At 34.3% G+C, this 16,871-nt stretch overlaps 2 protein-coding genes across 3 annotated transcripts; both read right to left on the reverse strand.

Annotated features, from left to right (window-relative positions):
* Nucleotides 1-5,009: 5,009 nt before the first annotated feature.
* On the reverse strand, nucleotides 5,010-8,930 carry LOC108838481 (U3 small nucleolar RNA-associated protein 14). 2 transcript variants are annotated; one of them, XM_056998943.1, is made up of 11 exons: nucleotides 8,599-8,930; nucleotides 8,133-8,262; nucleotides 7,570-8,051; nucleotides 7,265-7,483; nucleotides 6,867-7,181; nucleotides 6,475-6,780; nucleotides 6,315-6,392; nucleotides 6,138-6,218; nucleotides 5,655-6,035; nucleotides 5,432-5,563; nucleotides 5,010-5,354 (listed from the first exon to the last, which is right to left on the reverse strand). In XM_056998943.1, exons 1-11 carry the CDS (start codon nucleotides 8,884-8,886, stop codon nucleotides 5,202-5,204), a joined length of 2,565 nt encoding a protein of 854 aa, XP_056854923.1. In that variant the 5' UTR covers nucleotides 8,887-8,930; the 3' UTR covers nucleotides 5,010-5,201. The 2 variants fall into 2 exon arrangements, with proteins under 2 accessions (XP_056854923.1, XP_056854918.1); XM_056998938.1 differs by having other exon boundaries at nucleotides 6,315-6,395.
* Nucleotides 8,931-9,773: 843 nt separating this feature from the next.
* LOC108820008 (poly [ADP-ribose] polymerase 2) lies at nucleotides 9,774-13,247 on the reverse strand. Its single transcript, XM_056993181.1, is given in 17 exon segments — nucleotides 9,774-9,880; nucleotides 9,956-10,061; nucleotides 10,168-10,241; nucleotides 10,325-10,467; nucleotides 10,550-10,625; nucleotides 10,721-10,831; nucleotides 10,920-11,000; nucleotides 11,099-11,161; nucleotides 11,240-11,289; nucleotides 11,370-11,416; nucleotides 11,533-11,606; nucleotides 11,714-11,769; nucleotides 11,935-12,061; nucleotides 12,213-12,448; nucleotides 12,532-12,613; nucleotides 12,692-13,030; nucleotides 13,096-13,247. Coding segments are annotated over 17 exon segments (1,839 nt in total). The 5' UTR covers nucleotides 13,180-13,247; the 3' UTR covers nucleotides 9,774-9,790.
* Nucleotides 13,248-16,871: the final 3,624 nt, after the last annotated feature.

The raw sequence follows: 16,871 nt of genomic DNA on the forward strand, positions 1-16,871 counted from the left end.
GCTGAAAACGACACTACTACTTCAGTTGCTCAAGAAAGTGAAGTGGAACACGACAACAAGCCTAATCATTAATCAAGCTGACCCAGACTCATCCAACTCACTCCAACGGCTCTCCCACGTAAAGACAAAGGCAAAGAGATTCAGTCTGAAAACAGAGGAAAGCGTGTTGCAGTCTCTATAGTACGGTGAAGGAGTGTGGTCCCAAAATGTACAACTCCTTCTCAGCCCTTGATTCTCTACCAGCAACTGGATGATGCCAAGTGGAGATACAACTAGGGTTTTAGTCTCTTCTAGTCTATCTATTTAAGCAATGTAATCAATCGCTCAATGTTCAACTTCAAGAGAAGCAGTAATACTACATCTCCAACCTCCACCTTTCAGTTTTTCAGAATGGCAGGTCAGGTTCCGAGGGTTGTTCGTTGTTCGTGGAGTCCCAGTTCAACTCACGTGATTTACCATTGTGTTTGTCACTCTGAGATCGATGCTAGGGTTTTCCGGAGCGGGCAGAGCTACTTTCACATCAACGGCTCTTCCGTCAAGCCAGTGGTAGGAACTACTCTCGAGGGTGACAACTTCCACACCTCTGTCACACACTGCAACTTCGCCGTCAACATCACTTGCGATAGGTCTTCTGGACGTGTTTCTATTGCTCCTACCGAGATTCGTTCTTTGTTGTAAGGGTTTATTTTTTATTTATTTTGGGTGTTGTTTGACTTGGTAGAACTTCTAGCTTGAGCTTCGAGAATAAGAACTTAACAGCTTTCTATTGCTTGATCTTTTCTTTTTGTTTGTTTGTTTGTGATGGAAACATTTGCTGAAATGTTTTAAAATAAAATGATATTGTACTTGCAAAAGATATTAAAATATAAAAATTCTACAGAGGAAATAGTCATAAGACGATCATTGGTATGGTCAAGATTTGGTCCAGGTGGTACTCGATCTTAACTAATTGGGGTTTGCATGATTACTGCTCCTCGAAAATAACCAAGGCTTTGAGCTAGATGCGTACGTATTGTGTAAAGTGCAAAACTTTGGAAAATCTTTTGGAAACACATATGCTCCTTCTTGGAAGAAGAATAAGATGATAATGATGATGGTGAAGAGTTGTGATCTCTCACCAACAAGGTCAGATCAAGAACTTGGAAGCTGAGAAGTCATTGAAGAGAGAATCATTTCCAAAGAGCGTCCTTAACGCTGAATCTTCATTGACTCTTTTCCAATACAAAAGACGCCAAATAGACTATAATGGAAACTCCAACGACAGCTCAAGTCAAACTACTCATGACCATTCTTCTTCAGCTTTAACAATCATTGACAGTGCCAACAAGAATTTTCTAGTAAAGGATACAGGACAAGAAGCAGAACAAGTTGCTACGATGGTACCTGAAAGCTACAAGTTGCTACAATGGTACCTGAAATCTACAAATTGCTACAATGGTGCCTGAAAGCTCTTTCATCAACGATCTAGAGAAAGGGAAGGAGAAGATTAGTAAGGAGATAGAGAGACGTTCAAGGGTGAAACTTGAAAAGATCTTGATAAGCTTGTTTGAGAGGCCGATTGATAAGTTGCTTGAGGGGCAGGATAGAAAGGCAAGCCACTAGACGTTAGCTACAAGTAATTGCTGATAAATTTACTAATAAAGCTTTTGGACGACGACAATTTTATAATTTTCTTAGCAAGTTGAACGTTAGTATTAAAATTAAATGTTTGCATATTTTATCTATAGGATAAGTTTCTCCAATAGCTTCGGGATCATCAGGCTAAAATTTTCCTTGTACTATAAAGTATTGTATCTCATCTGATGATACAATCGAGGTGTTCAATCAATCTTGGATCTTGGCACAATTGCTAATACAAAGCTTCACGCTTCATAGCCGAAACTGCAATTGTATACTGCAGTGTATAAATCGTAAAAAATTCTAAGCATATATAATAAAACAAGTTGATTCAATGAGATAAACACAACAAACACATTAACGATTTAACATTTTGATAACGATAAACGTATGTTATCGTTATGATCGATTGGCCGTTCCGAGAAACACCAGTTTACTAATGCATTCATTGTAGAGGTGGTTAATATCAGAATGCTTGTGTGTCTTACATTACAAACTGTAGAAATGTACTATCTGCAGTTTTATACTTTGTTTTGATATTGTGCTTATGTTTTGATATTTCTTACATTACCAATTTAATCATGTTTCATCTTGTTCAATTTTATACTTTGTTTCGATATTGTGCTTATATTTTGTTTTTAAAATGGCTGGTTTAACCGTCCATGTTTTCGGTTTATTTAATTTTAATCTATGTTTTATTATTTATGTTTAGTTGTGATATTTCTATAACCATAAGTTATCATAGCATGGTGCAAAAAAACAAGTATATCATTAATCTAATTTGTTTAGGTGTATAACCTGTAAGATTATATAATACTAGATTTTGACCCGCGTTTTCAAAGCACGGAATTATTTCTTGTTAACATATTTATTAACTTGTTTGTTGGTTCACTAATATGTTTAGATATAGATGTTCGGTTTTTGATTTGGTTCCAATTTGTATTATTCTTTTTTTTGTTTTCATGTTGATTCTGGTTTGATTTTCGTTTTTCAGTTCAAAAAGATATAAGAGCCATTCAGTTATTTATGAATTTGAATTTGGTTTTGGTCTAGTTAATTTGGTTTTCGGTTTGGTTCGGATTATAATATTAGGAACCCGTTAAAATTTTGAGTTCAGTTCGGTTCTCGTCAGGTTCTTTTTTTGAATAATTTCGAATAATTGGATTGAAATTAAGATAAATTTAGATATTTTGGATAAAAATATTTGAATAATTATGTTCTAACGGAAAATTAAGATAATTTAAAATATTTTGGATAAAAAACTAGTAGGGTAATCTGTTTTTGGGTAGTTTGGTTTACAGGTGGCAGTTTTAGAATATTTTTAAATTTTAAATTAAATATAATTTGTAAGAATATAAACTGTATTTAAGATATTCAGATATCTATTGGGTTTCTAGTTTGGTTCCAATTTGATTTTAGTTTTTCTGTTCTTGAGATATAAAAACTGTTAACATATTTGTAAGTATTAAATCGCCGTTGGTTTTTTCTTTTGGTTTTGTCTTTTGATTTGAAAAAAACAATATTACTAAAAACATAATAATAAATTAAATTTATATTAAATTTTTGTAAATATTATATCAAATAAGTCTACAATTATAGTGATTATATTCATAAAAGTCTGTCTCGATTACTTATGCAATTAGGATTATACATTGAGAATATTTGATAACATATAATGTGAGGTGGACATTAAACACAATAATTTAACATGTTACAAAACTATAAATTTGATATGTCTGACTTTAACATTTTCTTGCGACCCGTAATTTTCCTATATCTCAGTTGGTTATTCGGACGTTGGTTTAATTCCATTTTTTATTTAAAACTAAAGATAAACGCATTCATGTACTTACTTCTCTAAATAAAATGGATGTTAAAAAACTGTTGTTTTAATTGTATTGATTTGTTATTATTTTCCTAAAAATATTTGAGTGTTGCCTATCTTACTTCGAAATCTGTTTAGTTATGTTTATAGATATTAGTACAAACTCTTAACTAAATATTTTTAAAGTTTTATAAAATAAATCGTTAATGATAATTGAAAGAGTAAATATAGTTAATTTTATTCTTATTTTCCTAAAGATAATAATCATTATTGTTTATGTTTTCTGTTTAGGGGTTTAGATTCATCTATTAAGAATTAGATATCAGTAAATCGTAATCAGGAAAACTTAAGTATGAAAGTTGGGAATAACGTCTGAAAACTATTCATTATGTTGCATAATTTTCTTGATGATTAGCTATGAGATATTCAATAACAAACAAAAGTATATGTGTATGTTTAGTGTAACAAACATTAATTCCACTGAAAACATACACACTTTGATGACATAAAAACGTGTATGTGAAATGTATCTTGGTAAACTTATTTATAAAGTATATATATACATGTTTATGTAACGTACGTGGCCTTTAAGTTTCGAAAAAGAAACAGTTAAAAAAGATTTAAAGAGAGATATTAGGAGTAAACATAGATTAATAAATGCTGCATTCTGATTTAGTATATTGGACAAAATTAATTAAAATTTTCAAAAAAGAAATGATATAATATTGTAAATAACTTAAAAATAAGGGTAAAAACCTATTAGGTATTTTACTTTAATAGTATAGATTACCAATAGATTTTTCATCCATAAAATATAAATATTATTTTACCGTCGAAACTCAATGTTAAAATTTCAAATAGAATAAATACATACTCTTTCCGTTCATTAAAGTTACATTTCTAAGACAAAAAAATTTGTTTGAAAAAAATCTATTTTTATATTTTTAATGTATATTTTATTAAATAATTGAAAACTTCAAAAAACTTAATTGTATTAGTTGAATTTTTATTGGCTTAAAATTATGGAAAAAAATATAAACACAAAATTATGTAAATTTAATGTGTTTTATTAAAACGCCTGAAAATCTAGAATATGTAACTTTAAGGAACAGATTAAAATATTATTTTAGGACATTTCCAATAATTTATAATATGGAATTAATTTAAAGCAACATATCCTAAATATTTAATTTAGCTCCTACGAAACATAATGAACTAAATAAAATATAACTAAGTTCTTTAGGTACAACCTCTGATTTCTATGTGCGAACATTTGCACATCCGAACGCTATTAACCCTTTTCAGTCGCGCTATTCAGTAAAACGTTTTAAAGCTTTGGTACCCGAGTTCAAAGCGATTCTATCAACGAAGAATTCGTACAAATATCACATTCCAAGCAACTTCTTTCTCTTACTTATCTTCTGACATTCTACCTTGAACCAAAATAGCTATGAAGAGATAGCTGCAGAGTTTAAAGCGTTACAATGCGTTCAAATGTTTCACCTCACAGCAGCTACCGTTTTCAGATGATCAAGTATTATCGTCTCTCAGGTGAGTTAAAGCTCAATCAGGTCTCAATAACTTTGTCTTTTTCTGCAAGCAACTAAAATCTTACAGATGGAAAAATGGAGACAAGAGTTTAAGAGTGTGGAACAAGATGGAAATGAACAAGAGTTTTGAGATAAACAACAGTGTCTATGGTTTATATAACTAAGGCAAAACCACTCCCATGGGATCAAAATCTTGTAGCTTTTGTCTTTTACTTGGACTTGACTTTGCCCTGGCGTTTACCAGTTTTCTTTTTAGATCTTTGTTTCTGATGGTTTCGAGGGTGTTCATCATCAACTTCATCGTTTGGATTTACTTCCTCGAACTTGACCGGTTTAATTATGACCCCAGTCTTCTTCACAACCTGCACACACAAATGGTCAAAACAAGTACAACATGGGTGCTAATGAGAGAGAGTTTGACAAAGTAATCAAGACGAACCTCTGGTCGGTTTAGTTCCGAAACAACAGTCGAGGGATTAAACTCGGGGCCTATAGGCATACGCATACTATGCTCGAAAGCTTCCTTGGATGTATGAGGGAAAGGTAGAGTCGTTGTATGAAGTTTCTCAGCCTGTCAAAAAAAAAAAAGATAATATGATGAGCATTACTGATCAAATTGTTACTCAACAAATTAAAGCTAGAGTGAGTGTGACACTACTGACCCTTTTATCGACTTTCTCTGATATGATAACGTGTTTAAGACGAGCGTCTTTCCTTGTTTTGAGTTTTTGCTTTCTCTCTTTCTCCTCAGCTTCGTGTTCCATAACCATCCGTTTAGATATACCTCTCTTTCTTTGGACGTTGCTCCAATCTCCCCAACCAGGAAGTAGAACCGGTTTTTCGGGTTTAGGAACTTCCTGATTTAGAACCTCTTCCTTATCCTTCTCAAATTCATCCAACACATCATCACCAGCAAAAGCCCGGTTTATAAGCTCTGCTTGAGAAGGAATCTCAAAGGTTTCCTTTGACGCAGATGCCAAAACTCCGTCCACCATTTCCTCTGCTTCACTCTCTGAATCCTCACTTTCTTCATCTCTTGACCCCTTTTCAAGATTTTAAACAAAAAAAATACATTACGGTAAGGAACTAGAACCGCCAAAAAGCTAATAGAGTATAGTTCAACTGAGACTTGCAGAAAGAAAAACCTTTTTATCTTGAGACTGTGAGATGGGTGCACGTGTCTTCTTTGATTCTTTTTTGGATTCTGTGTTTTTGCAGCTTGTCATCTGCATAACATACCAAAAAGGAGTTGAACAAAAGAATAACACACAAAAAAAAAAAAAAAAAAGACAAAGTCTGATATAAAAAATTCAAAAGTAAACCTTCTTCCAGGAGCCTGATGCAAACATGGCAACGTCGAATGTTGTCTTAGATGCTTGATTTCCAGCAGCATCATCAAACTTCTGTAGACAAAGAATAGATTCTTCTTAGAGATTTTTCAAAGGAAGAGAAGAAACAACCATTATGACAAAATAAAGATACCTCAGTTTCTGTAATGGTTCCAGTGTTTCTAGCAGGTGAGGCATTATCTCTTACATCCTCCATGTCGTTATCTTCTACGCCAGCCATATCATTGTCACTATCACTGTTGTCATAAAAGTTATCTGAATCCTTTTTAGACTCTTTTGGAGCTTCCACTTTAGCGGTTGCACCAAACACTCTTCTACCACTAACACTAACGGGTTTTTTAGAGTTTTCTCCACCAGAATTCTCCCACTCTTCGTACTCCTCTAGTGCACGTTTAGCTTCTTCATTAGCTTCCTCGTTTTTCTTTTTCATAGCACGGGCCTAACCAAGCAAAAGGGAAAAAGATAAGACAAGACATGACTGAAGAAAATGAAAATTGTTATGAGGGAGCAAAAAGTAAATATTACCATGAAAGGTAATGACATAAGACCAGCATTGGGCACTTCATCATCTTCCATAGTTTTCAATGTCTTCTCCTTTGCTTTTGCTATCAATCTGGAAGGAGTGTCCTCATCTGAACCATCATTCAAACCTTCCTCATCGTCGCTCTCATCACTGCTACTTCCATCTCCCATGGAGTGCATCTTTCTTGACAAATTAGCATTCATTTGAAGTTGTTCAGCTATAGCTGCCCGAGTTGCATCATATTTCGCATTCAGTCCAAGCCGAACCATGCGCTTCGCCCACTTCCCTGTGTTTCTGTGCTTTAACGTCAGACGTTCCTGCACAAACACAAACAAGACAACTTTTTAAACCTTTTTTTGCCAGTGTCTCGATGAAAAATACGAGGAAATTCCAGACTCACCTCTACTCGTTTAGCCTCTTGCCTCATAGCCTCTTCTTTAGCCATTTCTGGGTCCATTAATGCTCCCAGCGACGACTTCTTCAGGTCTTTGTTCTTGAGGCGATGATAAGTCTTAGACTTAATCTTCTTGATTCGTTTGCTTTTTGCCTCATGACGGAAGAGCAGGTTCCGAATCTTGGCAATGTGGTCACGCTTCTTTATGTGGTCTTCCATAGAAACCTGCACCCCAAAAGTTTAAATCCATAAACTGATGTTCAATCTCAGATCAATTTAATACAAAGTCAAGATAGATGACAGAAACTTGCCTCGTTCAATTCAAGCAGACGAGCGCCATCGTCTCTGTGAGCCTCAGAAACCTCACTATCATTGAGAAGAGAAGCCATCTTCTTCTCAAACTCAGTCCTGGGTTGAAACTCCGATGCAATTGCGCCAACAGTAGAGTAACCAAGATCGACTTCTTGGTTAAAGTAAACAGTCGGTGCCTCCCTGTTCTTCTTGACGAGATGCACCCACTTGCTAAACTCCCCATCAACTAATCCAATCACAGCTTTACGCTCCAGTCTTTCTCGCTGAGGCTTAGGCAGAGGAGCATGAACAACATGCTTAGTGTCCTTGCGCATACGAGCAATCTGCTTGCTTGTTTTATGATATCCAGGTTTTCCTTCAAGAGGCGCCAGAAAATCTTCCTCGGTGAGGACGTTCTTACCCTCCAGAACATCTCGGGTGGGGTTGAATTCGCCCTCTGGGTATGCTTCAGTAAAGAGCACAGGTTTGCTCTTACTCTCACCTGAAAAAAAAAAATAAAGAGAATAAGCAAAAACTGAGAGAAGAAGAAGAAAGTCTCTAAGTCTTTACTATCGAAATATACCTTGAAAAGCTGCACTTGGCATTCCAGTGAGAGACTGCAACATCCGTGTGTGTCTATCATCATCATCATCATCATCATTCTCGCTGTTACCACCATCAAAATCATCATCTTCTGACTCTACGTTTTCATCCTTCATTGTTGATAAAAGAGAATTAACCAGTAAGCAGAGCATATACCAACAAAGGACAGAACTAGATCTAAACTAGTAATTTCTAATACATGAGAAAATCAAAATAAAAACCCTAAACCCAATAATCAGAACTTTCAGACCAAACACGTCTTCTTCCCTATTGTAATAATAATATATTGCAATTCATACAGTGACAAGAGACAATCCAAACAAAAATCAAGAACTCGTCAACCTCCACCATTTAGAGAATCGTTTTGTGTTGTTTCGACCAAAACACGTCTCTACCACTATTGTAATAAAAAAGACAAAAATTGCAATTGAGAGAGCGAAAGGAACCTCGAAATCGTCGGGGAGCTCGTAGTCGTAGTTATCATGGCGGTCGTAACGGTTGTTCTTCCTGGATTCTTCTTCAGGGACACCTTCTTCGTACTCGTACAGATCGCCGCCGTGTTCATCATCGGAATCGATCTCGTCTTCTTCTTCTTCTTCGTCCGAGTTTAGAGGACGTTTCTGGTCCGCAATGACCTTGAGGATTGAGTTGGGCAAGTGAGGCCCTTTCTTCTTCTTCTTTGACTTAGCTACGCTTTTGGCACTCGATGATGATTTCCTCTTCAATCCTCCCATGGTTGTCTGTTTTTCTGTCGACGACTCGAGTGAGATTGAGAGAGAGAGAGAGAGAGAGAGGCACATTCGTAGGGTTTCTCGCTCTTTATATACTCAATCAAATTGACGATCTGATTGGTTTAGGGTTTAGGTTTGGTTTAATAGACGGTCTGATTGGTTTACTGTGTTAATCAAATTGACGGTCTGATTGGTTTATCAAACTGAGGTTTTCCAGATAGAGATAATTTATCATATAACTTGCGATTATTGCATTATCTTTATACAAATGCGAAGTTAACCAAGAAGAAAGATGAGTACATTTTGAAATAGAAAAATAAATTATTGGCAGGATTTTTAATTGCTAAAAAGTAAACCGGTTTACTAAATCTTGTTTGGGTGCTTGTACTCTTTGAGCTTTGATATCCATATTCTAATCTTCTTGGAGAGGTTATGACTTATGAATGTTGTAGTTGACATTTATTACAGCACTTGCTTGTTTAAACCAAACCCAGTGGTAGGTAACCCATAATTTTTTTCTTTACTAGTCATTACACATTTGTTATCTTCAGTCTCTGGAGGTGATGAAGCTAAACCCAATCTAGTGGCTCATAAACGCCATGTTGGTCTCGTAATATCCAACGAGATGGTACTTGTTGAGTGTTATAAGCTCCGTCTTAATACTAGTTGAAGTAAATAATTAGTGGGTGGGTTTGTAAAGATTCTTAATTTTGTATAAATTTTTAAATCAATTAAAATACACAAATGAAACTGTTATTTACGAAGTCAAATCCAAATTCAGATTAGCGAGAATGAAAGACTCGCAATACAAAAACTAAGTCCAATAAGCACCACATTCTTGAAAATGAAGTGGTTGGTTCTTGATCATTAGTTAAAGTAATGTCCAAAAATACTACTTCAGTGTTCACTACTTGTAGTTGAATTTGACTTGGATCACGTATCGCATCTTGATTTGTTCCGTATTATAGACAATATATTCGTTGTGCAATAACATCCCCTGCAAAAAAAAAAAATCAAATTATAAACTTGACTTTTTTGGGACACTGGTTTTGCAAAATGTGTTGAAATAAACCATGGTGCTTGAATGATCTACTGGTTTGCCAAGTGGGACAACAACACCGTCTTCTAGTGTCTTAGCCTCTGAAGGGTTTGGTGCTGTTTTCCCCACACCTTTTGTGCTGCAACCATCACTTACAAGTTACAAATCAAGTTTCACATAGTAGAAAACCCATTATTCATAAAGAACTTGTGTGAAATATGAATAATATGAGAGTATCTGTGTACCTTAGCTTTCCCGGGGGCAAATTATCCGCCTCATAATCCAGATATATAAGTTCATTTAGGTCTCCCAAAGCAACCTTGAGTAGTATAATTAGTATTGATCACTAGGAAACATAAAAAGGCAGCTTATGTTCAATGCTATAGAAAAAGAGAGTATTACCTTGCAGAGGAGTAGAACGCCGTCAGTGGAACCACTGTTAGCATAGCAGTAGTTTGCACTCTTGGAGAACATATCGGCAAAGTAAACCCCTTTTCCGAACCTGTAACCAGTTACAGGCGCTTCCGGAGGAGGTATCCGAGGACCTGTTTGGTTGTCTCATACTAGTTCACTTCACTATGCAATAAAAATGAAAGAGATAATAACAAAGACAGAGAAACATATTACCTTGAGATAAAATACCGACCCAGTTAGTGAGGCGTGACCCATGCCAGAGTAGCATCCTGTTCTTCGAACTTGAAAACTACCAAGAAAAATTAAGTTTTCAATGTGCCAAAATGACAAATCAGATTAATCATGGTAAGGGTCTAAGGACAAGCTTGAAACACAATAACATACTTGTTGGAATCTATCAGTTTCAACAGCTCTTGAAGCTCTAAATAGTTGAGCAATCTCAACTGTGTATCCTGAATGCGCTTTTGCATGAGTGTTCTCCATGTATTTGGCAACCTAGTTTAGGGATATGGAGAAGAAGACAATAAAAGATATAACAATAGACATATTTGAGAAACTCTAGTTCGCAAAACCAAAAATATACCATAGAGAACTCTTCTGAATCAGCTCCTACTGGTGTCAATCCACAGTTAAGTTGCTGGTACTGATAATATAAAGGATCATCCTATAGCCATTGCCAAAAAAAATGCAAAATATCATTAGAGAGAACTATACGTAAGATGGGATTTGTTGCTTTAAACCCACATAGACTGACTAACTTACCTGCAATCCCTGGTCGATGGACAACAATTTTGTCGCCCATTCGATTTCACCTAATGCCTCAACCTTACATTATAATGGAGCACCAGACTTAATTTATGAAGGCCAAAACTAGTCAAGTAGTAAATCTGTAGAAAGAATTACCATTTCTATTTTCTGTTTCAACTTTTAAGGAGTGTCTATAACAAACTGACCTGTTACAACTCACAATTCAGAAGTTTTAGTGAATGTCTAGTCAGTTTTTAGCACAGATGTAAAATGCATATGAACTTACTCATTTTATTGAAACCAAAATCATGGGGTATCACAGTATAGAACTCTCTGCATCAAAATAATGATACAAAGTCAGACTAGCGCAAAAACAAGTTTTTTTGTGGAAAATGGTTATATATTCCACTAAGCGTGACACTTGGTCTAGCAATTAACCAGATACATACCCACTCAGTTCCTCAAGCCTTGCTCTATCATACCGCTCAATCATCTCCGATATTCTCTGCAAAACTTTATAACCCTAAAGAGATCCAAGAGGAGTTATAATCAGATATCACAACAAAATATATAATGACTACACCAAGAAAACTTATAATGAGACCAAATAAACATTTACTACTTTATTACCTTTGATATTATGGACTTGCTTAGCTTCCCAAGTGGCAATTCCTTAGCGTTGTATCCTTCAAAGTTCAAATATCGAAAATATATTAGAGGCAGTATGACAATCAGCTAGAACTAAAAAAAAAAAACCAGGCATATGACTTAAAAATTATGTATCTGAACCACTGCTAGTTCTTGCCTATGGAGGCCCTCACTTTAATGAAGTAAGAAAGAAAGAGACAAACCTATCTCCATCATGTTCTGTGCCATCATGTGTACATTGCATATAAGAGAGATGAACTTGGCAACCTGGGGATCTAGTTTTGATTCCTCAGGTTTAACTTCAGAAGATGATTTGGGAATATCATTTGCCTGAGAGGAAAAATAAACATTGCAAACTTAGAGAAAGTGCATTTGAACAATTAGAAAGCTTTGCTTAAAAGAAAATAATCTTTAAAATTTCCATAAACCAAAGAAGTATCATAAAATATAAAGGCATCAGTCAGGAATTCGAAACACTCACAACTGAATCATTTTGGTTTTTGCCATAGTCCATTTCAAGCCATGCATAGGACTTGGGATGAAGGATAAACTCCTGTCTATCAGACCATTGATTCCTTGTCTTGTCATAGAACTTGTTGCTAAATAATTCTATTGCAATATCACATGAGTCATAAGGCCCATCTAGTTTACTCTGTCCTTTTACACCAACTCTTCCCCATCTGAAGTAGACCATATATGTTTTCTTATTATCTGACTCTGCACACAGAAAGATTCATGATATAGAAAGAGATAACAGGCGTGTCATCTTACTAATAATAATCTGGTCAAGAGGAACTGACCTAGCACTTGTAGGACAAAGAACTTGTTATTATTATCCCTGATATTTGTCTGGTTCAACATGGCATCATAAACATCATCACCCTACAACATTCAACACAAGAAAAATCAAGTCAAATGGGCATATTCATGAACAGAATAAGATGATAGAAAAGAACTTGCCCTTTGTAGAACATGGTACTCGCTCTTTACGTGATCAGGAATCCACTGATCCAATACCGCTGCTCCCTTCTTTGTTGATTTCTCTTCTTCAAATCCATTCATGTCATCTTCATCATTGCAGAGCCTCTCAAGAAGTTCCTTCTTTGTACCCTTTGTAGCTAAGCCTCTCTTACTAGCTTCCTCACGCAACTCCTTCACATTCATCTCACGAAACTCGCTGAGTGCAATCAACTTGTTCGAACCATCTGTACCATCTGTAGAGTCTCTGTTTCTTTTCCTCCTGCTCTTCGATTCTTGCTTCTTTGCGTCTTCTGCGATAGCCTCTTCAAGCCTCTCCACCTGAAAATCTGAATATTACCTAACTGAGAATAAGAGAACAAATGTGAAACTGGTTCAGTGAATACCAGAACGGGTTTGAGTCCGGTAGTAATAAGTCCACGCTCGGCGAGCTTTGCACGGAGTTCGTTGACTTTGAGCTTGTTCGCCATTTCTTCTTCTTTTTCGTGGCTGGAGAGGTTATTATTGGAAAAGGCTGGTTCTTTCAAGGTTGACTTGGGAAGAGAGTTCTTGCTAGCATTTGAAAGTTGTCATGTCTTCCCTATAAATTCAAAATTAATTTACAAGAATGATGATAGCGAATATTGCCCAAATAACTTTATAAATTCTAAAAGACCCCAAATATTAGGATATATTCTTAAACCACCCCTGACTTTCTTTAATGAATTCAATTCATCCGGTGTTTCTTTTTTTTTTTTTTTTTGATATCTCTGGTGTCTGGGCAGCCACTTTCCCAAATATCCCCCGAAGGGGTCCAGCGCCCCAGCAGTAAGGATGTTAAATCGCTGTGGCCGGGTTTCGAAGCTGGGTGGCGGGCACCTCAGCCGAGGTTCCATTACCACCAGACTACGAAGCCCGGTTTTCATCCGGTGGCGGGCACCTCAGCAGTAAGGTTTTCATCCGGTGTTTCTTTCTTTATTCCTACCATCTATACTATTTCTTACGAGTTTATTATATTATTAAAAAAGAATTTATATTAATAATATAGATTCTTTTTAAATAATATAATTCTTATATATTGTGTTTTTATCTTAAAATATTTTCTCTATTATAAAAGTAAAAAAAAACAAGATATAAAACAGTTTATAATTAAATATTAAACAAACAAAAACATTTGTATACAAATGTTTTCTAAAATATTTCTAATATTTGTTTACAAAATTTTAATACAATAATAAGCATATATATTTTAATGATAACTTTTCATATATAAATAAATTTATTTATTTAAACTTTTTGAAAATATAAATAATAATTTTGTGTTGTTATCTTAAAATAATTATTTATACATAAATTTAAAAATAAGATATAAAACAGTTTATATATATATATATATATATATCTATACTATTATTTGTGAATTTATTATATACTTAAAACGAATTTATATTAATAATATTAATTAGTAATATAAGTAATAAATCGTCAGGATGGTTTTTGAATTAATAAAACATAAACTAATAAAATTATGCCCGCATATGCGGGCAGGGCAACACACCTAATTGATTAATCAATGGCAAACAAAATAAAATCATGAAATATATTTTGTGAAAAGAGTTAGATAGATTTATTTTTTGTACACAAGAAAAGTATAAATTATTTGGGTCATATCTGCTAAAATTATCATTTTGTATTTAATTTAAAACATCATTTGTAAATTAAATTCGTGCAAGCATTTCATGATGTTGCTATTTGTAATTAACAAAAGACATTTTTAAAATAGTTAAAAAAATTTGGATTCAAAATGAAAATAAATTGATACAAATAGTTCTTTTGGTGGTTAAGGTTTGCCGCTACTCACTTTGCAAGGACCGAAGGACGTGCCTACATATTGCCGTCAAAGGATAAAATACTACTGAGTAGCTAACCATTTGATCACAATTCGTTTTTATTAAACACAGATTAATCAGATTGAAAAAAACTATTGATTTTTTTTTGAACTTATACAAAGCTGTTGTGTTTTTTTTTTATATAATTCAGTTTCAGAATTGTGTATAGGAAAATTGCATTGCATACACATAGCAACACAAAAAAAAGTTTATAACCATAACAACTTCTTGGTTATGATATTCTTTGTATAATATGTATAAAGACAAAAAATACCATTCATTCTACTATTTCATTTTCACTCTCACTTCCATCGTTCATCACTTCATCTTGTTCTTCTGAAACTATTTTTTTCCAGAATGATCTTTATTCACTTTCTTTTGTCTCATGATCATTTATAAGCTTTATGAAATTGTTAGAAAGTGATACTTCGTATGATGTGTAATCAACTGATCCAATAATTATGTTTGATCACGTTTTTTCATATATTTGTTTGGGCTTACATTTTTAATACTTCGATATATGTGGATTAAAAACAGAGGATGCGTAAGAACTAATAGAGAAGATGAACAGTAAATGTTGTGTTGTACTATTCCATTTAATAAATATAGAATAGTACAACACAATGTGCTATAACATCATCTCCACTCCTCCTCCTCCTTTTTTTCCTCTTCCTCTTACATCATCTCCACTCCTCCTCCTCCTCGTGCACGCAACTCTCACATAAGCTTTCCTTCGTGTCATAACACATACATTTATGGTGACATTCTCAAGTTGTTATGTTAACTTTGACCCTCTCAATTGGTTAGACACTGTGTACATATTAAAAATAAAAGTTTATGTGGTTGTGTCGAGTATTCCATATTCAAACTATCATATTAACTTTGACCCTCCCAATTGGTTAAACTGCTCTAATTTTCTTCATAATCTATATCCCCATATCATACGTCATATATTCCATACTATTTAAAATTACAATATAGTATGATAAATTTTATTTTCTCTTTTTTTTTGTAATTTATATCTCCTTCTCTGCCTCATAATTCTTCTTACTCACTACTTGATCAGTTACATTGTTTTGTTCTCTAACACTGTTGCCACTCATCATCTCTATCTCTAAAGAAACTTTAAAGAATTTCATATATACAAATTTTGTGGGTGTGTCGAGTATTCCATACCATAATATGTATAGTATAGTCACGTAATGGATAAAAGTTTGGGTTTAGGGTTTATGGTTTAAAATTAGGGTTTGGGTTTAGGGTATATGGTTTGGGTTTAGGGTATATGGTTTGGGTTTAGGGTACATGGTTTGGGTTTAAGGTTCACAGTTTGGATTTAGAGTTTATAGTTCAGGGTTTAGGTTTAGGGTATATGATTTGGGTTTAGAATTTTAGATTTGGGTTTAGGATATATGAATTTGTGTTTGTTTATTTGTTTTGCCTATACTATATGATTTGAGTGTAGGTTTAGGGTTTCTCTCTCTCTCTCTCTCAATTTATCATATTATACTCTATTTTAAATTACAGTATAGTATGATATGTTTCTTTTTCTCTTCTTTTGCACTTTGTATCTCCTTCTCTACCTTCTGATTCTTCTTACTCACTACTTGATCAGTTACATTATTTTGTTTTCCAACACCATTGCCACTCATCAGCTCTTTCTCTAAAGAAATTTTAGAGAATTTCATACATACAAAGTTTGTGGGTGTGTCGAGTTTTCCATACCATAGTATGTATAACATAGTCATGTAATGATAATGGTTTGAGTTTAGGGTTTAGTGTTTAGGATTAGGGTTATGGTTTAGGGTACATGGTTTGGGTATATGGTTTGGGTTTAGGGTTTTGGTTTGGGTTTAGTGTTCAGAATTTGGGTTTAGGGTTTATGGTTTAGTGTTTGGGCTTAGGGTATATGGTTTGGGTTTAGGGTTTAGATTTGGGTTTAAGATTTAGGATTTGGGTTTAGGGTTTAGAGTATATGGTTTGGGTTAGAGTTTAGGTTTGGGTTTAAGATTTAGGATTTGGGTTTACGGTTTAGGATTTACATTTTATGTTTGGAATAATCTATTCTATATCTATATTATATATAGAATAGTATATAATTCGAGCGTTTGATAATATCCAGATACGTTTTTCCATGTATGGCTATATTCTTAATTGTCATAATCTTTCGACTATACTATATGTTATATAGTATAGTATTACAAATTCAGTTTTAGAGCTTCAAAATCAAACACACGCGCCTAAAAGGAGAATTTGGTCAAGATTGTGTGCTAATTGTCCCATCCACCGTTTGCAAC

Source organism: Raphanus sativus, chromosome 2 (genome assembly GCF_000801105.2).
Source record: "Raphanus sativus cultivar WK10039 chromosome 2, ASM80110v3, whole genome shotgun sequence".
NCBI classification, from domain to species: domain Eukaryota; kingdom Viridiplantae; phylum Streptophyta; class Magnoliopsida; order Brassicales; family Brassicaceae; genus Raphanus; species Raphanus sativus.